This window comes from Schistocerca nitens, chromosome 1 (assembly GCF_023898315.1).
Source record: "Schistocerca nitens isolate TAMUIC-IGC-003100 chromosome 1, iqSchNite1.1, whole genome shotgun sequence".
Classification (NCBI taxonomy): Eukaryota; Metazoa; Arthropoda; class Insecta; order Orthoptera; family Acrididae; genus Schistocerca; species Schistocerca nitens.
In genome coordinates, this window is record NC_064614.1 from 508,353,943 (window position 1) to 508,377,555 (window position 23,613).

The 23,613-nt window shown below is 43.1% G+C and overlaps 1 protein-coding gene across 1 annotated transcript in view; it reads right to left on the reverse strand.

The window, feature by feature from the left end:
* The window catches only part of LOC126253085 (cell death abnormality protein 1-like), a 195,285-nt gene extending 178,476 nt beyond the window's left edge, over positions 1-16,809 (reverse strand). Inside the window, exon 1 of the mRNA XM_049954189.1 lies at positions 16,683-16,809. Coding sequence (XP_049810146.1) covers positions 16,683-16,743 — 61 coding nt within the window. The 5' untranslated portion in view covers positions 16,744-16,809. The remainder of the gene's footprint in view (positions 1-16,682) is intronic.
* Between the last annotated feature and the right edge of the window lie 6,804 nt (positions 16,810-23,613).

Consider the following 23,613-nt stretch of genomic DNA (forward strand, 5'->3'; position numbering starts at 1 on the left):
TTGCCATCAACGGACCTTTGCCGCCAGTAGCTGTAGGCTCTCGCCTGAGGTGAACTCTACATGTGGTCAGCTTGGAGCCTCTGCTCTGCTGAATCACCTGTTGGATAATTACCCATATGGGCCGTGAGTTCGAGCATGTGGCAAAGTGCTGCCTAGTTGCACACTGTTGCTGACCATCGGCTGGGGTGGACACATGCCATCATCTTTGGTCTTGCCAGACACCATGGTTTAAACAAAATATATCCCAGCGTATTGTCAATGTAGCCACGAAGCAGCCGAGCCAGCACTGACACAGGCGAGCCGCGAGCTTGCGGCCATGTACGTCACTCAGGCCAACAACCAGTTCTCTGGCTATGACTCTGCCTTGTCATTGACATGAGTAAAGGATTTTCGTCGTCGTCGTCATCGTATAAGACATTATGCCTTTCAGCGTTCAGTCTGGAGCATAGTCCCCCTTATAAAATTCCTCCATGATCCCCTGTTCCGTGCAAACATTGGTGCCTCTCCTGATGTTAAGCCTATTACTTCAAAATCCTTCTTAACCGAGTCCAGGTACCTTCTCCTTGGTCTACCCCGACTCCTCCTACCCTCTACTGCTGAACCCATGAGTCTCTTGGGTAACCTTGCTTCTCCCATGAGTGTACCATGACCCCCCCCCCCCATCTAAGCCAGTTCGCCCTGACTGCTACATCTATAGAGTTCCTTCCCAGTTTTTCTTTGATTTCCTCAATGTGGACACCCTACTGCCATTGTTCCCATCTCCTAGTACCTGCAATCATCCTAGCTACTTTCATATCCGTAATCTCAACCTTATTGATAAGGTAACTTGAATCCACCCAGCTTTCGCTCCCATACAACAAAGTTGGTCGAAAGATTGAACGCTGCACAGATAACTTAGTCTTGGTACTGACTTCCTTCTTGCAGAAGAGAGTAGATCGTAGCTGAGCGCTCTCTGCATTAGCTTTGCTACCCCTCGCTTCCAGTTCTTTCACTATGTTGCCTTCCTGTGAGAATGTGCATCCTAAGTACTTGAAACCGTCCACCTGTTCTAACTTTGTTCCTCCTATTTGGCACTCAATCCGTTTATTTCTCTTTCCCACTGACATTACTTTCGTTTTGGAGATGCTAATCCTCATACCATAGTCCTTACATTTCTGACCAAGCTCTGAAATATTACTTTGCAAACTTTCAATCGAATCTGCCATCACAACTAAGTCAGCCGCATATGCAAGACTGCTTATTTTGTGTTCACATATCTTAATCTCACCCAGCGAGTCTATTGTTTTCAACATATGATCCATAAATAATATGAACAACAGTGGAGACAGGCTGCAGCCTTGTCTTACCCCTGAAACTACTCTGAACCATGAACTCAAATTACCGTCAACTCTAACTGCTGCCTGACTATCCATGTAAAGAGCTTTAATTGCTTGCAAAAGTTTGCCTCCTATTCCATAATCTCATAGAACAGACAATAGCTTCCTCCTAGGAAGCCGGTCATATGCCTTTTCTAGATCTATAAAGCATAGATACAATTCCCTGTTTCACTCGTAACACTTCTCCATTATTTGCCGTAAGCTAAAGATCTGGTCCTGACAGCCTCTAAGAGGCCTAAACCCACAGTGATTTTCATCCAATTTGTCCTCAACTAATACTCGCACTTTCCTTTCAACCATACCTGAGAGCAACGCTGATTAGAGATACCTCTGTAGTTGTTACAATATTTTCTGTTTCCATGTTTAAAGAGTGGTGTGATTACTGCTTTCGTCCAGTCTGATGGAACCTGTCCCGACTCCCACGCCATTTCAATTATCCTGTGTAGCCATTTAAGACCTGACATTCCACTGTATTTGATGAGTTCCGACTTAATCTCATCCACCCAGCCGCTTTATTGCACTGCAATCTATTGACCATTTTCTCCACTTCCTCAAATATGACCCTATTTCCATCATCATTCCTATCCCATTGTACATCGAAATCTGAAACATTACTGATCGTATTTTCACCTACATAGAGCAACTCTTCAAAATATTCCCTCCAACTGCCCAAGGCATCAACAGGATTCACTAGCAGTTTTCATGACCTGTCCAAAATACTTATTTCCTTCTTACCTCCCTTTCGAAGACTGCTAATTACACTCCAGAATGGTTTTCCAGCAGCTTGACCCAAAGTCTCCTACCTGTTTCCAAAGTCTTCCCAAGATTTTTTCTTGGATGCTGCAATTATCTGTTTGGCTTTGTTTCTTTCTTCAACATAACTTTCTCTGTCTACCTGAGTTCTAGTATGTAGCCATTTTTGATACGCCTTCTTTTTCCTTTTACAGGCTGCCTTGACTTTGTCATTCCACCAAGTTGTTTGCTTCATCCTACCTTTACACACTACTGTTCCAAGACATTCTTTAGCCACTTCTAGTACTGTGTCCCTGTACCTTGTCCATTAAGTTTCTCTACTCTTATCCTCCTACATATGGACCTGACCTCCTGCACTTTTGGCCTCACAATACCAATTTCACTGCAGATTAAATCGTGATCAGTGTCATCAAAGAATCCCCTGAATACACGTATGTCCCTCACAGCCTTCCTGAATTCCTGATCTGTTATTATATAGTCAATGACAGATCTGGTTCCCCTGCCTTCCCAAGTATACCGGTGAATGTTCTTATGTTTAAAAAAGGAGTTTGTGATTACTAAGCCCATACTGGCACAGAAATCCAAGAGTTGTTTCCCGTTCCTGTTGGCCTCCATATCCTCTCCAAATTTACCCATAAAGGATTTTATAATCAGAAATATTTTACTGATGTTCCTCGCATTATTCCAGTCACCACTGCAGCTGCAACCCACTTCCAGGTGGGGGCAAGGCTGATTTGCCATTGGCTGATACAACAGTCGCTGTAGGATCATCTCCCGATCTCTACACTTTGGTGTGAGAAGAGTTTCAATGCCAACGTCTGCCATTCGTCGAGAGTACGTTCCAACCTCAAAGTAACTGCCAACTCCGGTTAGCAGCTTCGACAGAACAAGTGTGGTAAGTGAACGTGTTATTTTGCCGGTCTCTTCCGTTCCTATACACGAATATGGTAGTGGGAATTGATGGCCATAAGAATCTGCAAATGCAGTTTGTGAAAGCTGAAGGCTCTGCGAATTTGTCTCAGTTCAGTGGTAATACTAGAGAAGTCTATTTACACCCAATGATATGCAAGGTGTGAAATTTGTCAGACCACGAGTTCCCTTGTACTTAAAAAGTGCCTGTGACATGCTAATAGTATGAGCGTAAGCCACATCGGTGTTCAGAGTTAAGATGGCTAATAATTCGTCACAAGAATTGACAGCACTTTCTGTTATTACATTTAAGTGTGGCTATTCATATTCTCTTGTGTGTCGTCAGGTTTACTGTATTTTTTGGTGGGTACAGTTTCCAGAAATGCCAGGCTCACAGACACGGGCGACGATGACTTAGGGAGTCATTGATTCTTTGGTGAAACAGATGACTTAGTTGAGTGAGCATAATGGGAATTTGCAAACGTGAGTAGATACTTTCATGACAGGTGATAGTCGTATGTAACAAAAGTCAGAGGATATGAAGGAAACAAAAGCATCATCCACTGTAACCACACCTTTATTGGATTCGACTGCGGCTAGTCTGATTACACCTTTCTCGGGCAAGACAATGGAGGATCTGTCAGCATTCATAGATAATGTGGAAGATGCTACAGGTCTAGGCAGCTGGACAGACAGAGTACGATTACAAATGTCCGAATTACGCTTAGTGGGTGAGACGGAAACTTAATGTACATAAGGTACAATAAGAAGCTGAATAAAGCACATACATTTGAGCAGCTCAAGAAAGGACTCGTTCAGCGCTGTATATGAGTAGCGAGGCGGGTGCGAGACAGTGTTTTTTCTTCCACGGGAGTAAAATATTATAGATATGGGTTTGTAGGCCACATTCTGAACCCGTGCCGCCAGCCACAATCCCGTGAGTGCGGAGCGGTAGGACGGCACACACAGCATTGTAGAAATAGAAAAAAGAGTGGACGAGGATCTAGTGCGCGTTCTTTAAACACCAAAGGGGGCCCCAATCTGCCATACGGCATTCCTAATAAAATTTAATGCTACGAAGGAGTGTGTAGAGGAGGAGTGTAATTGGGTGGTGCAAAAATATTTATTGAGCATGGGGGCTCATTTGTCGGTGGTGAGTCTGAACTTCCTATTTTTTTAGTCCTACGCATACAACTACAATTAAAATTAGTTTTATTCATTTATTTATTTTTCTACGGGCTACCAGTATTTAAACAGAAATTCGCCCATGAAATATGAGGAATTATCCAAGAGAGATGATTTTAAGTTATATTTAAAATTTGCTTTGCTACCTATCAGACATTTTATGTTGTTGGAAAAATGATCAAAGATTTTCGTTGCCGCATATTGCTGGCCGGGGTGGCCGAGCGGTTCTAGGCGCTACAGTCCGGAACTGCGCGACCGCTGTGGTCGCAGGTTCGAATCCTGCCTCGGGCATGGATGTGTGTGATGTCCTTAGGTTAGTTAGGTTTAAGTAGCTCTAAGTTCTAGGGGACTGATGACCTCAGAAGTTAAGTCCCATAGTGCTCAGAGCCATTTGAACCAGTTTTTGCCGCATATTGAACGCCTTTCTGAAGAATTGCGCTTTAATAACGGGTAACAAAAGTAATTTTTCCCTCTAGTGTTGTAATTGTGAACCTCGCTGTTCTCAAATTTTGATGAATTATTCATGACGAACTTCATTAGCGAATATCTCTATTGTAGTGGCGTAGTTAAAATTCCTAGCTCCTTGAAGAAGTGTCTACATGACGACTGCGGGTAAACACCACATATTATTGTTACTGTTCGCCTATGTGCAATCAGTACTTCATGTAAGATTACAGGCTTTCGTGGTCGTTACCACTTGACTTAAAATCTTGTGGGTTGTTAGGCTGCGTCATATTTCCTTCTAAAATAATCGATGTTTCGACCCCTCTGCTGGTATCTTCTTCAGGATATTGCTTGTAAACTGTTCTAGCAATAGTGGATACCGTAACATCCTGAAGAAGATCCCAGCAGTGTGGAGGAAACGTAGATTATTTTGGAAGGAAATATGACGCGGCCTAACAATGCAGAAGATTTTAACTTTAATTAGTACTATAGACGGAGAATTACCCCAGAAAATTATTTCGTAAGACATAATTAAATGGAAATTTGCAAAATACGTCAGTACGTTAATTCATTTGTTTCCAAGATGAGCAATTATACAAAGAGGAAACGTAATTGAACTTAGTCGATTGAGAATCTCTGTAATACACTTCTTTCATATCAAGTTCCCATCAAGATGTACACCCAAACGTTTGTAGCATTCCTCCCTGTCTACTGACTCCTGGTCATATGCTACATCAATTGTTGGTATGACTATTTGTTATACAGAAGTGAATATGTCTTTTTCAAAATTTAAGGAGTCATTTTTCTGATAACCACTTTATAATTATTTGGAAAATATCATTTTGACTCTCTTCTTTTTCTTCCTCTCTGATTGGAGTAATTATTACATTAATATCATCTGCACGAACTACAGATTCTGCCCGTTTAATGTCAAGCGGAAGGTCATTCGCGTATATAAGGATTAGGAACAGATACAAAATTGATCCCTGTGGGACTTCCTTTGTATTTTATGCCCAGCCACTAAAATTTTCTACTTTTAAAACATTGTTTGATTTATCTAGTCCAGCTTATTGCACTCTGTTTGTTAAGTATGATTCAAACGAGCTGTGTGAAAAAAGTAACTGGTTCCATAAAACTTGAGTTTTTCTAACAGAGTGACACAATCTACGTAGTCAATCACTTTGGTAAGAGCAAAAAAATACCAACTTGTGATATTTTAATATCTTAGGCTTGTACTGTTTGATGAGTGAATTTATTTAATCGTATGGCTAGGGCCTCCTGCCGGGCAAGCCGTTCGCCGGGTTCTGGTCTTTCAATTTGACGCCACTTCGGCGACCTGCAGTCGATGAGGATGATAGGATGATGATAACAGCACAACACCTAGTCCCTGGGCGGAGATAATACCCCGACCAAGCCGGGAATCGAACCCGGGCCCAGAGGATTGACAATACGTCACGCTGACCATTTCTTTTCTTTTTTTTTAAATCTCATTTTGTTCGTTGCATCTGCACGGGGCGGACGTCGTAAGACATCCGTTTAAGTTCGTCGTTGATCTATTAACTCAGTTTTTTTTTATTACAGAGAGCAGCTAACCCTCTGACCGAACACGCTGAGCTACCGTGACGGTGACCATTCAGCTACCGGGGGCGGACGGTGAGTGAATGTATAAATATTATTCTGTCGAATAACGAGCAAATAAATAAAAATCATACAGAAATTAATTGATCTGTTGAATTCACTGGGACATTGTTCCTGCTGGGAGAAGAGATGATACACTGTCACAAGGTTCCCTATCGTTAGGGTAGAAGCAAATAATGACTACACCGGTGTGCCAAACTTTGCGCTTGCAGCGTGTGCGGCCTACAGGCATGCCAAGGTTCGGTCCTTCTCGGAAGTACCCAGAAAAGCAAGACATTTCATTTACCATTGCGGTGCGACATTTTTCGATGGGCACAACAGTTCTCCATTCGTGGTGTCAGCACTGTTTACCCCTTGCTATTTGTTCTTGATACCAAAGGCCTTCACAGATTCAGTGGCTGTTTCTGCAAAAAGAGGATATCTAGCAATCTATAATCCCAATCCATTAAAATAAATACGAATTACAGAAGAGAGTAATGAGAATCCTCAGTTCGCATAAGCGATGGGTGCTACTTATTTGCTGTCAAACGACATTACAGTACCATGCAGAGAGAATGTAAACATTTAGACGACAATGAAAGAGCAAACAATAACAGCAATGGGCAGACGGATTCATTGTTCTGTGCATCAAGAAGTATTAGGTGCTAAATTTTCAGTCAATGAGCACTTGAAAAAATTGGTGTTAGGAACAGCAAAATTCCTGAAGTCGCATCCATTATTCCATAGTCAGTTGCAACAGTTTTCAGTGGAAATGAAGTAAGAGTGTAGATCATATATTATTGCAAAGTATTTTGTTTTCGAGGGCCACGCCAGGAACGACTTTTCGATTTAAAACTCGCTGTTGTTCAATTTATGAAGGAAAAAGCAGTGCACGAACTAAAATTAGAACATCCGGAATTGATTGCAGACTTCGCATTTTAAGTGGACTTGGGTGCACACTGTCCACAGTAAAAAATTGCACAGTAACTTCTTTCTTATTTGATACCTATGCATTTAAAAAGAAAATCGCGTTGTAGAAGTGACACAGTTCCCTAATTTCACTGGTGTTAAAGAAAGCGCGAGGTTTGGAGAACTCACTGTGGCCTTGCAAGAATTAAAAGGACAGTTTAACAAATGTTTTGAAGACAGTGTCAGTCCTATATCTCTTTTAGAGCTGTTTACGAGTCTGTTTACCGTTTCAACTTAAAGTGCCCTGTGTATGTGCAGTTGTAACTGATGGAACTGCAAGATAATTCCAGCTTCGATGACAAGTCTTTTTACGTCAAAACTGTCCACAACGTCTACATTGCTGTCCTCAGGTAGATTTTACATGTCTCTACTATGAGTATGCAAACGTGTTGCAATATTTCGATCGACATAGTTACGTGAAAGACCTATTTTCGATTATGAAACTAAAAAGCCATGATTATGTGGCAACTTGAGTGAGAAACTCTGTGAAGTTGTCTGCGACTCTTCAAATAATGGTTCAAATGGCTCTGAGCACTATGGGACTCAACTGCTGAGGTCATTAGTCCCCTAGAACTTATAACTAGTTAAACCTAACTAACCTAAGGACATCACAAACATCCATGCCCGTGGCAGGATTCGAACCTGCGACCGTAGCGGTCTTGCGGTTCCAGACTGCAGCGCCTTTAACCGCACGGCCACTTCGGCCGGCTGTCTGCGACTCTCCGTATGCCTACAGTTTGTACCAAATAAAAATTAATTTGTTTTCAGTGTGTCAAAAATGATAGCTGTGAAATATAAAAACAAGTCTCATGCAATGCGACTGTGCTGTCATTTAAATCTGGCGCGTTCGCTGTTTTCGCCTTTTCCCTCTCCCCGCGCTCAGGCAGCGTGGTGTGGCCATGGTGGAAATGTGAAGCAAGTCTGAGCGCCTTAGCACTTAGGCCTGGGTATGGCCAGTGAGCCGAAATCTTGGCCACCCTCGGTGTGCAGATGAAATGTGAAGCAAGGCTGAGCGTCTTGGCACTCAGGCCTGGGGATGGCCCGCGAACAGAAATCTTGTCCACCCTCGGTGTACAGACGAAATGTGAAGAGTGCCTTGGCACTTGGGCCTGGGGAAATCTTGGCTGCCATCGATGTACAGAATCATTAAGGCTCAGTTCATTGACAGAGTACTGAAATGCACAGAGAAATTACTGTGGGTAAGATTTTGGTACTGACCTACTGAATAATATTTTGTGTTTAGTAGGATGTTTGGAAAGAATGACGAATTTGATACATTGCGTCGTTTTATACATAGGAGCATGACGTGTGTGCATGAAGTGAATAGAGATTCTACGCTTCTGGATAGTATGGATGGTTTTGGCGTCAATGAGATTGTTTTAGCAAAGAGGTTATTAGTTGCCAGTCTGAAAGTGCTGGATGAGAACGATTTTTATAAGTAAAATGTCAACCTGTGCCATAAACTCACTGTCAGTACATCTGCGATACGCTAGAAAGCACAGCATTTGAATAGAGAAGATAGGCTAGCTATGGAGAAACTTTTCACAGATTTATTCAGTCCTAGTGAACCATTGCTGGTGAAATCCACTACACTACACAAAATCCTGATGAGGGAAAAATCTCTGGTCTTGGAAACAGTGTAGAATACCTCACCACTTGCAAACGATGGTGGAAAAGTTTATGAATCAGTAGTTGAATAATAGCGTTACTAAAGAGAATAATAGACCCTGTCGAGCAGCAGATGTCGTTTTGCCTAAAAAAAATCGTTGGGCGTGACGAAGAAATACTGTTTCTGTCACGATTATCATTATTTAAATGCAAAGAAAGAGAACAAAACAGACTGACGAGTAGGAACAACTGAAAGATGCAACACTTCAACAAATTTCTATTCGCTAAATGACGTTCACCATAATAAATAATGTAGGCAAATATGTTGAACACCTATTATAACACTGAGTTTATTATGTTGCTTCGTCTCTTCCAGACACGAAGCATCATTATAAGTTAGCTGGGATGTTTTATAACGCCTAAAAGAAAACAACTGTACATTTTTTCTGTGTCATTTGAACAATAACTGTGTTGGGTGCAACACCAAAATTGAAAACGCACCAGTCAGTATTTACCGGGTCCTTCAGTTGCTTACGGTCAAGGTCGTTCTATCTGGAAGCAAGAAAACTGTCCTCTTTCTTTAGTACAGTAGATTTGCGTCCCATTACCTAGCCCTTACTTCTTGTGCATATTACTGAAGCAGTTGATTATCAGTTTTGAAGGTCCCATGTGAGGATATTCATCGGCTATACTCATAATTGTACCCATACATTCGGTTTCTACATCACGACAAACTCTCTCACAGTGGCATGCGATAAAGAAGCCAAGTTATTCTCAATATTTGCCATTCATTTCACGCAAGCTGGACCGTGCCCCGTTTTTTCGTTTTTTCTTTTCCCATAACTCAAATGAGATGTACATTAGACGTATTTTGAAACAGCAACGGCTATTACTAAATCAGATTTATTTATGAAGGTAACACCAGAAAATATGTTCCAATGGCCAATCTTAATTTGGTCCCTTCTTAAATGATATAAATCACAAAACTTCTTGTTATTTGTTGACTGACTGCATGATCACATTTCATTTGGGCACACACAAAATCGATTCTGTTTTCGGTGATTCATCCAGCATGCCTTCATGAACACTGAGAGATCAGCAACTAAATTCTCTTGCAATCTTAACTACGTCGATGTTACGCGATTATAGTGTAACAGTACCAAAAGTCGTTGGGGTATCTGACAAGTAATAGAACCGCTTTTGGCTCAAGGCAACATTTTCAAGTACGTTGGTAGCACTTGAACATCTCCGTAAATACACTCCTGGAAATGGAAAAAAGAACACATTGACACCGGTGTGTCAGACCCACCATACTTGCTCCGGACACTGCGAGAGGACTGTACAAGCAATGATCACACGCACGGCACAGCGGACACACCAGGAACCGCGGTGTTGGCCGTCGAATGGCGCTAGCTGCGCAGCATTTGTGCACCGCCGCCGTCAGTGTCAGCCAGTTTGCCGTGGCATACGGAGCTCCATCGCAGTCTTTAACACTGGTAGCATGCCGCGACAGCGTGGACGTGAACCGTATGTGCAGTTGACGGACTTTGAGCGAGGGCGTATAGTGGGCATGCGGGAGGCCGGGTGGACGTACCGCCGAATTGCTCAACACGTGGGGCGTGAGGTCTCCACAGTACATCGATGTTGTCGCCAGTGGTCGGCGGAAGGTGCACGTGCCCGTCGACTTGGGACCGGACCGCAGCGACGCACGGATGCACGCCAAGACCGTAGAATCCTACGCAGTGCCGTAGGGGACCGCACCGCCACTTCCCAGCAAATTAGGGACACTGTTGCTCCTGGGGTATCGGCGAGGACCATTCGCAACCGTCTCCATGAAGCTGGGCTACGGTCCCGCACACCGTTAAGCCGTCTTCCGCTCACGCCCCAACATCGTGCAGCCCGCCTCCAGTGGTGTCGCGACAGGCGTGAATGGAGGGACGAATGGAGACGTGTCGTCTTCAGCGATGAGAGTCGCTTCTGCCTTGGTGCCAATGATGGTCGTATGCGTGTTTGGCGCCGTGCAGGTGAGCGCCACAATCAGGACTGCATACGACCGAGGCACACAGGGCCAACACCCGGCATCATGGTGTGGGGAGCGATCTCCTACACTGGCCGTACACCACTGGTGATCGTCGAGGGGACACTGAATAGTGCACGGTACATCCAAACCGTCATCGAACCCATCGTTCTACCATTCCTAGACCGGCAAGGGAACTTGCTGTTCCAACAGGACAATGCACGTCCGCATGTATCCCGTGCCACCCAACGTGCTCTAGAAGGTGTAAGTCAACTACCCTGGCCAGCAAGATCTCCGGATCTGTCCCCCATTGAGCATGTTTGGGACTGGATGAAGCGTCGTCTCACGCGGTCTGCACGTCCAGCACGAACGCTGGTCCAACTGAGGCGCCAGGTGGAAATGGCATGGAAAGCCGTTCCACAGGACTACATCCAGCATCTGTACGATCGTCTCCATGGGAGAATAGCAGCCTGCATTGCTGCGAAAGGTGGATATACACTGTACTAGTGCCGACATTGTGCATGCTCTGTTGCCTGTGTCTATGTGCCTGTGGTTCTGTCAGTGTGATCATGTGATGTATCTGACCCCAGGAATGTGTCAATAAAGTTTCCCCTTCCTGGGACAATGAATTCACGGTGTTCTTATTTCAATTTTCAGGAGTGTAGATTGGTAACACCTATGGCTATCAGGGTAAGCTATAGTAAAAGTTTTACCTAACGCTACCACTAAGTTGATCTGTTCCTCAAATTACATGTCTGTTTACAAAAAGGTGCAAGCAAGTATCTAGCAATCAGGAAAGAAACAACTGGACATAATGTAAGTCACTTACGCTTAGGTGAAGCATTTCGATTTTCCTGTTAATGTATTGCTGAGTTACGCTAAAGCGCCAAAGAAACTGATGTAGGCATGTCTGTTCAAATACAGAGATATGTAAACAGGCAGAGTACGGCGCTGCGGTCGGCAACGCCTATATAAGACAACAAGTGTCTTGCGCAGTTGTTAGATCGGTTTCAGCTGCTACAGTGTCAGGTTATCAAGATTTAAGTGAGTTTGAACGTGGTGCTATAGTCGGCGCACGAGCGACGAGACACAGCATCTCCTAGGTAGTGATGAAGTGGGGTTTTCCTGTACCACTATTTCACGAGTGTACCGTGAATATCAGGGATCCGGTAAAACAACAAATCTCCCACAGCACTACGACCAGAAAAAGATCCTGCAAGAACGGGACCAACGACGACTGAAGAGAAACGTTCAACGTGACAACTACAACCGTTCCGTAAACGGGTGCAGAGTTCAGTGCTGGGCCAACAAGAAGTGTCAGCGTGCGAACCATTCAATGAAAGAATGAGATTTTCACTCTGCAGCGGAGTGTGCGCTGATATGAAACTTCCTGGCAGATTAAAACTGTGTGCCCGACCGAGACTCGAACTCGGGACCTTTGCCTTTCGCGGGCCTGTAAAGTTTGGAAGGTAGGAGACGAGATAGTGGCAGAAGTGAAGCTGTGAGGACCAGGCGTGAGTCGTGCTTCGGTAGCTCAGACGGTGGAGCACTTGCCCGCGAAAGGCAAGGCAAAGGTCCCGAGTTCGAGTCTCGGTCGCGCACACAGTTTTAATCTGCCAGGAAGTTTCATTCAATGAAACATCATCGATATGGGCTTTCGGAGCCGAAGGACCACTCGTGTACCCTTGATGACTGCACGACACAAAGCTTTACGCATTGCCTGGACTTGTCAACACCGACATTGGTCTGTTGATACCTAGAAACATGTTACCTGGTCGGACAAGTCTCGTTTCAAATTTTATCGAGCGGATGGGCGTGTTGGGATATGGAGACAACCTCATGAATCCATGGACCCTGCATGTCAGAAGGGAACTGTTCAACCTGGTGGAGGCTATGTAATGGTGTAGGGCGCTTGGAGTTGGAATAATATTGGAGCCCTGATGCATCTAGATACGACTCTGCCAAGTGACAGTTACGTAAGAACACTGTCTGATTATCTGCATCCATTCATGTCCATTGTGCGTTCCGACGGACTTGGGCAATTCCAGCAGGACAATGGGACACCTCACACGTCCAAAATTGCTACAAAGTGGCTCCAGGAATACTGTTCAGAGTTTAAACAATTCCGCTGGCCACCTAACTCCCCAGGCATGGACATTATTGAGCATATCTGGGATGCCTTGCAACATGCTCTTCAGAAGAGATCTCCACCGCCTTATACTCTTACGGATTTATGGACAACCCTGCAGGATTCATGGTGTCATTTCCCTGCAGCACTACTTCAGACATTTTCGAGTCCGTTCCACGTCGTGTTGCGGCATTTCTGCGTGCTCGCAGGAGCCCTACACGATATTTGACAGATGTATCAGTTTATTTGGCTCTTCAGTGTATTTCATCATTGATAATACAAAAAAATGGCTCTAAGCATTATGGGACTTAACATCTGAGGTCATCAGTCCCGTAGACTTAGAACTACTTAAACCTAACTAACCTAACGACATCACACACATCCAAGCCCGAGGCAGGATCCGAACCTGGGACCGCAGCATTTGATAATACACTGCCTGAAAAAATGGAGATGCCCTCAGAATGGGAAATGAAATGGAACTTCACAGGTTGAGAGGGTACATGCTGCTATTTCAGTGATTTCATAATCGAGTGAAATTTCCAAAGAACGCCACAGTGTAAATAGTCCACTTATCAGAATGACGTTGTAGCCGCCTGGCCTGGGCGTATGTTCTGATTTGGTTGGGAATGGTGTCATGAAGCCGTTGTATTCTGCCCTGACGCGAGCTGGCCCACAAATGTAGCAACTGGTTCTTGATATCCTGGATATTGTCACTGGTACTAAGTTGACATCCTACACATGTTTTATCGGAACAGGTCTGGGAATCTTACTGACCACGAGAGTACCCAAACTTCACACAGTCAGTTCAGAGAGACACTTGATATTTGTGTACGAGCATTGTTCTGTTGAAAAATGGCCTCGACACTGTCGCGCGAGAGGAAGCACACGAGGACTTTAACGTCCGTGTATTATTATTGAGTCGTTAGAGTTCCCTCAATCACTATCAGCCGTGGCCTGAAGTCACACTCCACGGCTCCCCACACCATGACGCCGGGAGTGACACAGCTGTGCCTCTCCAAAACTTTGGAAGACTAGGACCTCTCCGCAGGTTGCTGCCATACTCGCCAATGATGATCTGGGGTAGCGGGGAACCGCACGTTATCGTTGAATTCGATACGACTTCATCAGAAGTTCATCTTTCTCAGTCACAGCACACACCAAACTCACTCGTTTGTGTTGTGGTGTTAACTGCAACCCATGCATTGCATAGTGATTCCTTGATCGAGCTGCTGCTAATCTCCGACCAATGGCGCAGGATGACCCAGGATGTTGCGTGGAGTCCATTAATTGTTCTCAGATGGAGAGTGCAGACGTGAAGCGGTTCTGATGTCCTTGGTGCACAATCCTCCCTTGTGATAGTCAGACGTAGTCGACTGGCATTTGACGACGAGCATACCTGACCTCACGTTTCAATGCAGTCCACCTCGGGCCACTGTCACATCAGAATTCTTCAGAAATCCGGATACTGCACGATTTGCAAAAATGGCTCTGAGCACTATTGGACTCAACTTCTGAGGTCATCAGTCCCCTATAACTTAGAACTACTTAAACCTAACTAACCTAAGGACATCACACACATCCATGCCCGAGGCAGGATTCGAACCTGCGACCGTAGCGGTCGCGCGGTTGCAGACTGTAGCGCCTAGAACTGCTCGGCCACTCCGGCGGCCTCCACGATTTGTTCATCCGTCAAAATGGAGACCTACAATGCGGCTCCTTCAAACTCTGCCAGGTGATAAGGCTCAAACGAGTAAGCTGTATCTCCGTGACCTTCACAGTAAACACTCAACTTCTGACGCTGTCCACACCTTCTATACACCCAACTACACCTTACCCGCCGTCTGTGTGTACATGTACGAAATTACATCAGACCATGTCTTGGGTGCTTCATTTTTTTCGTCAGGCAGTATAATTTGGAACCTGTCATATAAGTTTAAGAAATCGATACTCCCAAATCATTTTAAGAAACTTCACGTTTAAGTAATTAGTTATCTAAACAGGATCAAATGATGTAGAAAGTTTTGTTATGTACTTATACAAATCTAAGCACGAGATTAATGATCTCCAGAATAATTCATATTTTTTACTCACGTGTTGTGTATCTGGGGTGTTTTCTGACCCCATTGCTAAAATTTCAAATTATTGTTCTACGAGCCATGATACAGCCGAAACTACTTTACCCAGTTATAATAAAAAGTCCATAAAAAGCATATCTGGAGGGTGACAAGTCTAAATCCACATAAAAACTGTTTCTTTGTAGTTAAATCTTTGGTTCGAAAAGGACCCCGACAATTTGTGACTGTTGTAGGTCACACTTGGTTAGTATTATGTACGTCACATATCGAAAGAGTGCAACAGGTTACATTCGCCGATTTTACGCTTTTCTACCTGTTATTGCATGGTATAAGTATTTCCTTTTAACATAATATCTGGCAAAGATATGCCGTAAAATAATGTTAGCAATTAATTTTAGAGAGTATTTGTATTACTACGTGATATGTCTAGTTAAACACTTTACTTCAATGGACAGCATTTTTGTCTTTGATATGTATCATATTTAGGGTATCATTATTATGCATTCACGAGAACGATGCACGTGTTTCACCACATTGGATACCCTCATTTATTCTTTTTTGATTGGCAAATAATTATTTAATTCTTTAGCTTTGTGAATAGGCGCTCTAACGTGGAAGATACCATGCAAGGCACGAATAAACCAACTTACTGACACAGATCTAGCCTTTCAGTGCCGCTTACATTGACAGCCTTCCATGTTTCCACTCTCCTCATCTCGCTACTTCTAGACAGACCAAAGATGACAGTGGTCATTATTTGACAATATAAGGAGACACTAGATGTTTAGGAGATTGAACGTATATTTTTACAGTATTATGACATTTTCCCACAAGAGAGAGCCATAAGCAATCGTTATTTTTGCTCTACATACATCAGATACACTAAGAAACAGTTTGAGGCAGTAGAATATATATATAATGTCGTGTGACGAGGGCCTCCCGTCGGGTAGACCGCTCGCCTGGTGCAAGTCTTTCTATTTGACGCCAATTCGGCGACTTGCGCGTCGATGGGGATGAAATGATGGTGATTAGGACAACACAACACCCAGTCCCTGAGGGGAGAAAATCTCCGACCCAGCCGGGAATCAAACCCGGGCCCTCAGGATTGACAGTCCGTCTTGCTGACCACTCAGCTACAGGGGGCGGACAGTACAATAAAAATAACCTTTACATTTCAGTGATTTGTAGAATTAAATTCATACTTATCTTTACATCGTTCATTCCCTACTCGTGAAACTGGGCAGTCAAACATCCCGATAATCAGTTCTTAATTTTCGAATGTTTGGAAGGCGTTCTGCAGTTCCGGCATTGGTGTGATGATCATGGGAAGCCTTCCGGAAACCTTGATCGGAACCGATGGATTTGATTCATTTTCAGTTTACTTATGGAACAATGATGCTTCTGCCCCAGATAAATATAGGAAAAATCGTGTGTGTGTGTGTGTGTGTGTGTTTGTGTTGCTGCGAGCTATAGACATCGTAATTTGAACGTGGGTGTACATAGAGAAGACGCCTGCTGCCGTAACAACAAAATGGAGATCGCTGATTTTCAACAAAAGAAACCTCCTGCAGAAGGAGGCAGTTTCAGAGGAGAGTACTCACTAGCGGCGGATGCATAGCAGACGACAGCGATGGCGACGGCCAGGAGCAGCTGGGGGCGCATGGTGCCTTGCTGTGCGTTGCTGTGCGGTTGCAGCGAGCGGCGAACTAAGCAACGGCTGGAGCAGCAGACGGGTGCGGCCGGTGCGTTATCAGCGCAGCCGTCCTATCAGACATCTGGCCGTCTCGACGATCAAATATTTCGCCGTGCACCATGTCTGAGAATTAGTACATTCCGTCTGCCGGACGTTTGCATACATCTCAGGGCATTCATTTCTGGACTCGAGCAACAACTGAACTTATGCAAAACGTCAACATCAGGGAGAAAATGAATGATCTCCTCCATGAGGATCAGTATGGATTCAGAAAAACTCGGTCGCACGAAACCTAATTTACGTTTTTCTCACCTGACATTCTGAAAACCACCGATTCAGGCAATAAGGTGAGCGCAGTGTTTCCTGGGTTCCAAAATACGTTTGCCGCCCTGTACCACACCCAAGCTTATTAACAAAAGTACGGTTACGCGAGTACAAGCTAAATTTGTGACTGGAATGAGGATTTCGTGGTAGGGAGGATGTAGCATGGGGAGCCTTAGACAGAAGCAGCTTTGATCATGGTCCACGGTGTGCGTTGGGACTCTTGCTGTTCGTGCATTAGTAACCTAGTAGACAATGTTAATAGTCGCCTCACGCGTTTCGTAAACGATGCAATTATCTGTAGTGAAATATTGTAAGAAAAAATTGTATAAATATTCACTCATATCTAGAAAAATTTCAAAGTGTGAACTTGCTGTAAACGTAAAGAAATATGAAATTATGCATGTCAGAAAACGGTAAAACACAGCATCCTACGATTACAGTATCAGTGATTGACAATTATAATCTGTCAAACCATACAAATGCTTATAAATAACAATTTATGAGGGTATGAAATTGGCAAAACGGGTGGCAGACTTCGATTCATTGGTAAGATAACAGGAAAGTTCAGTCATTCTAGAAAGGAGATTGCTTACAAAACGCTCATGTGACCCATCCTATAACACTGTGTAGGAACCAAACACATGTGATGTTGAACGTGTTCAAACAAGGTCAGCACATTCTGTCAAACGTTTGTTTGAACCATGGGCGAGTGTCACTAAGATGCTGAGAAACCTGAACTGACAGACTCTTAAAGACGAACAATACCTGTTCCGCGAAAGCCTATTTGCCAACGTATCAGAAACCAGTGTTCAGTAAGCCTTCTAAGAATATATTACAACCTCTCACGTATCATCGCCACAGCGAAAGCGAAGACAAGACGAGACTAACTGCAGTGCGCATAGAGGGCTTTATCATTCCCTCCATACGTGAATGAGATGGCAAGAAATCTCAGTAAGTGGCACAATGGGGAGTCCCCTCGACTTTGAACTTCGCGGTGATTTGCACAGTCCAGGTCATTATTTCATGTGTCAGCTATTGCGCTACACTGTGGATAACAAAGATTGCTGCTAGCTAGACGAATTTCAGCTGCCTCGTTGTGAGCCTCAATTACACACCACGCCACCTCACAGAGAATCAGATGCTAGTATGGATCAAAACAAGAAAAGAAATCCAGTAAACATGGAGTCCAAAATGCATACCTTAAGAGCTGGGAGCACTCCTTGATCTTCTGTACTGTGAAACAAATCTCTCATACTGCAAGCTCCTTGCTTTCCACATGTTCGTACCAAACTGAGATAAAATGACCAGTAAACAAGGGCTTTAAGATGCACACCTTACGAGCTATGATCACTTGTTCACTGCCGTAAAATATATCTCATGTACTGAACAAGTGCTCATGCAGTAGCTCTTAAGTTGTTCATTCTGGAGCCAGCGTTCACTAGACACTTTTTTATTGTTCTGGCCATACTAACACCTCTTAAATCACGCAAAGCAGAGAACTTGCAGTAGAAGAGATTTGTTTCACATTGTCTAAAAATCAAGAAGTGATTCCAGCTCTTAAGGTATTCAATTTAGAGCATATGTTTTCTAGACTTTTTTTCTTGCTTTGGTCCATTCTATCACCACTGAAAATTTGTCGGTGGAGTTCTGGTTCACTCTACTTGTCCTATGGGACATGACTTTTGAACCACCCTGTATATAATCCCTATATGTAATTGATGTGCACACATAAATGGCGAAACGGATTTGCTGTTGATACTAGGCTTAAAGTTCCCTAACTGGTTTCATCGTGTTTTCTCATGCAGCACAGCGTGAGTAGGGCAGAAGATAATTAAAACATATTTAATGATCTACTGAGCCATCAAGGTTAACTGCCCACACCTCATTTTATTATTGAAATAACGGAAAGTTCAATATTTTGGGCACTCATAGACTAAACACGTTCGAGTACTTAACTAAAATAGTAAATAGATGAGGAGCAACAGATTCCTGTTCACAGCAAATAGCAACTCCTCGCAACTCCTCGTGCATAAGTATTACCAGAAATCAACAGAGGCCTCTGGTACTACTTCTTAGAAGAAGGAAAGAAAGACACTAAACTAGTGATCATGTTCGTTCACCCAATGGAGATGCTGTTATGCGAGACACTTTGACCTCTGGAACGTGCTGAGACAATTTTCACTCTCACATTCATCATCGCGTTGATCAGGCATCTACAGCGGTTGTATACCAACACAGTCTTATTTTATACGGTCGATTACGTAAGACCGACTCTGTTAAAGATCTATGAAACCTCGGTCTGCTCTGTGGTATAACAGCACGTTTTGAAATGATCTCCACAGCTTCCTGGTCCAAAAGATATCATGAATTTTATATGAATGTGTCCTCTGAATTTCACTCGTTGTCTGTTAAAAGAACAAACGTTGGTGCCACTGCACTGACATCTCTTTTTTTCTTGGTAGCATTCCTCCTGATTGGATGGACAGTAATGGATGTGTCATTTGATTATATAATTACAATTAAACTAAACCCCGCCCAAAGAGGCCATAAAAGCCCAACGCAACCGACCGGCCGCCGTGTCATCCATAGCGCACAGGCATCACTGGACGCAGATATGGAGGGGCAAATGGTCAGCGTGCCATATGTCAGTTTACGAGACTGGTTTGATTATGTAATAATTGCCCTAAATTACAATTTTAGGAGTAATGACTTTAACCATTTATAATTTGATCCATTCCTTGGCCGAATATGATTTTTAAATGAAATTTCAGGACATCACTCAGAATAGTTCTACTACGTCAGTCATCTTAGTACAATGGAGCAATTGATAGCCCACCATCGTCACAGTTTTAAATGCATATTGCACAATCAATGCTTGAGCCTATCTTCATTCAGGAGTTATGTCATGAATTTCAGTTCCTTTCTTTAAATCATCATTTTATTACAAAATCAATACTGATGCAAAATTTCTAATTATTTCACTCACATATCATCTCGTTAAAGATGGGCGAACAATAGAGGCTTCGCCGGCTTTGATGGCTACCATCGTCAATATAATCTCACTTTCTCTCTTTTGCTGATCTCATTCTTTACAACCAACATTTCAGAGTCTCGTGCAGAGGAAGGGCGATTATAACCAGTGACCATGGCAGGACATATAATTATGTAACATTGTCTGTTTTCTATGTAGCCTGTTCAATGAAGTACAAGAGACCACTCATTAAAAAGTACAAAGATCGGAAAAAATATTTCAACAAAGAGAAAACAGATCACAATTACAACGAAAGTAATTTGAAAGAATAATAATAATAATTAGTAGGAACCATTATTGGAGACATCACTGTTTGAGGTAAGGGCAACATGCTTGGTTCAACTTTAACTTATCATGGTGTGTACAATAAGTAACGTTAAAATCTGTGTCCATTCTCAGATATAACAAAAATTTTATTTGTTAAATTCTGTTACCATGAATAAGTAGTATTCGATAACTGTCAGCCACGAGATGGCTGTCTTTATAACGTTTTATATGTAATGCTAAATGATGTGTTACATTGTTGTACATTTATTCATGCAGATAAACTTCAAAGCTAAATATTATTACCTATAAGTCGTGAAGTAGCGATGTGCACATATACAGATGTCGGTAGTAGTACACAAGGTGCATTGACAGAGCTGTCATTTGTACTCAGGTGAATCATGTGAAAAGTTTCCGACGTGATTCTGGTCGCACGACGGCAATTAACATATTCTGAGCACGGAATGGTAATTGGAGTTTGACGATGGGGCACTCTGTTTCGCAAATCGTTAGGGAATTCCATATTACGAGATCCACAGTGTCAAGAGTGTGCCGATAATACCAAATTTCAGGCGTCTCTTCTTACCACCGACAACGCAGTGGCCCCCAGCCTTCACTTAACGACCGAGAGCAGTGGTGTTTGCGAGAGTTGTCAATGCTAACAGACAAGCAACAATGCGTGAAGTGAACGCAGAAATCAATGTGGAACGTATCCGTTAGGACAGTGCGGCGAAATCTGGCGTTAATGGGCTATGGCAGCAGACGTCCGTCTCGAGTGCGTTTGCTAACAGCGCGACATCCCCTGCATCGCCTCTCCTGGGCTCTTGACCATATCGGTTGGATCCTACACGACTGAAAAATCGTGGCCTGGTCAGATGAGATCCGATATCAGTTGGTATGAGCTGATGGTAGGGTTTGAGTGTGGCGCAGACCTCACCAAACCATGCACCCAAGTTGTCAACAAGGCACTATGCAGGCTGGAGGTGGCTCCTTAATGGTGTGAATTTGCCTCACTCAAACTAGATCTAGAAAAAAGGAGAGAGACCGCGACACCATTAACACCTGCAGCAGAAAGTATTCGAAGGGGGGGGGGGGTCTAATAACAAGCGGATATTAGGGAGAGTTCGCAGTCTAATGGCTCACCTTCTTTAATACATTGGGGTCTTTGTCCATCAATGAGCAGGAATCTGACGACAAGCACTTACTCTCGCTGACGAAATTCTTTACTTATACTTCAGATGCAGACCTGCATATTAAGATGTGGATTGGGCAGTCTATAGGCAGCCTGTCGAACTCCTGACGAATTCGAATAATGTTGGAGTTCATGAATAACCACATAAGTGGGGACGCAGTGGCCATAGATTTACCAGTCAAAAACCACTTAACAACCTTCTCAGAATTTGGGTACGAAATTTTGAAGGTATACTAGTCTGCTACAGAACAAAACATGCTTTCAATCTTTTTCACTGTAAATTCCAGAACGTTATCTGCATCGCGACCACCCATACACAGGTGACAAGCTGATTCAAATGTTCATAAACAGAATGCTGACAGAAAATGAGAGATCCCTGCTCTATATCGACAAGAGAGATCAGCAGGCTTTCGAATTAATTCTGACAGATCTCAATAAGTTCATGCAGATAATCGAATAATTTTACCCATAAATACAGAGGTACAAGTATTTAAAAGAGCTTCAGATGTTCTACATTCTTGAGCAGTACCTGCAGATATGAAAACGTGTGCAATGGATAGGCATCAGTGCACCAACTTATAGGTGAATGACACCAAAAATGATAATGCAGGTGAAAGTAACAGGGGCAGCAAGTCCCAAAATCATATGACTAATTTGTGAGATCAGAGACCCAGACATTATAATGGGAGATCCCGTCCGGGAAATGCTAAGCAAGGTCAGCCGGGGAGTGCGAAAATGGAACAATTGAAATAGTCGAAAATCGATATGCAGGTCCAGACCTAAAGATTGACCAGGAAACGAGTGGAGACAGGGGCCAAGCCTACAGTCTGTGCTAAAATGTGACGAGGTCAGAGTCGAACTGTTGGCTGAGATGGACAATATTTAACAAGTAATGTGTCCCGTCATGGGTATTAAAATTGACAATAAGTTCTTGTTTATGTTTAGCTGGAGGATTTTGTGGGAGTTTCCGTTTAATACTTGTAATTCCAATAGTTTTCACATGTCTGTACTTTTGGGAATCGATTATGCTGTTAGCTGAGCATTCCTGCAGTCAGCAGTGAGGCATAAAAAAAAAACTTTAAAACGAAGTTAGTCAGCAGTAAAGCAATGCATAGGATGTCAGATGTACCTGACTGAATCTTTTGTGAACTTGAGTATCTGTATTCCCACATTTTCCTGTCTGTCAATCGTCTGGCGTAGTAATCCAATACTCCGTGAGTGCAATGCGTGTTTAAAAAATGCTTTACATAATGAAGCTCAGTTACAATCAGCAAGATCTGTCGACGAATCCTGATAAAACACGTTGTTGTCTTTCTTTCAGGAGCGTCAAGGGAGCAAAGTGTAAGGTAAAAAACGTGGTGTATCGTTCTCTAACAGTGTATTCCCCTCATTTTCTTGTCTTGTCCATATGTTGTGTGAAACAAGTTTTTTGATGAGGTGGCAAAAAATTTTCTTTGACGAAAACATTAGCTTCTACCACTTGAATTAGAAATATTTCGTCAGTAGAGCACCAAGCGATCTAGACCATATTTATGTTAGGAATTTTGTTTTCCTCTGTGTCGCTTTTATAAGTTCGCCGGCCTCTATTGCTAGAATTTGTTGTCTACAAATGTTGATGGTATTAGGACAGCAACCAGCCACAAATTTACTTTCAGTTCCCTTATTCAAACGGTACCGTTGCCGTTTTCGAATCGTTGTGATTCATCCTCAGACGGTTTACGCGCTTTCTTTATGACGTGTGGTGTGTTTCTTTACAGATTAATTGTCCTAAAATATAAATAAAACATAATTATAAACACGCCACACACAGATGGTTGCGTTACAGATTTTCGTTGCATGTGACTTAGGTGAAACGTCGGTTTGGAGTGTTTGTTTTCATAACATTCGTCCAACAGATGTAACTGCATTCCCACAGCCTTCTTATTGTTGTACACGTAAATTGTTCTCACTCCAAACCGACGTTTCACGATGAATCACAATGATTCGAAACCGGTAACGGTACCCTTTGAATAAAGGAACTGAAAGTAA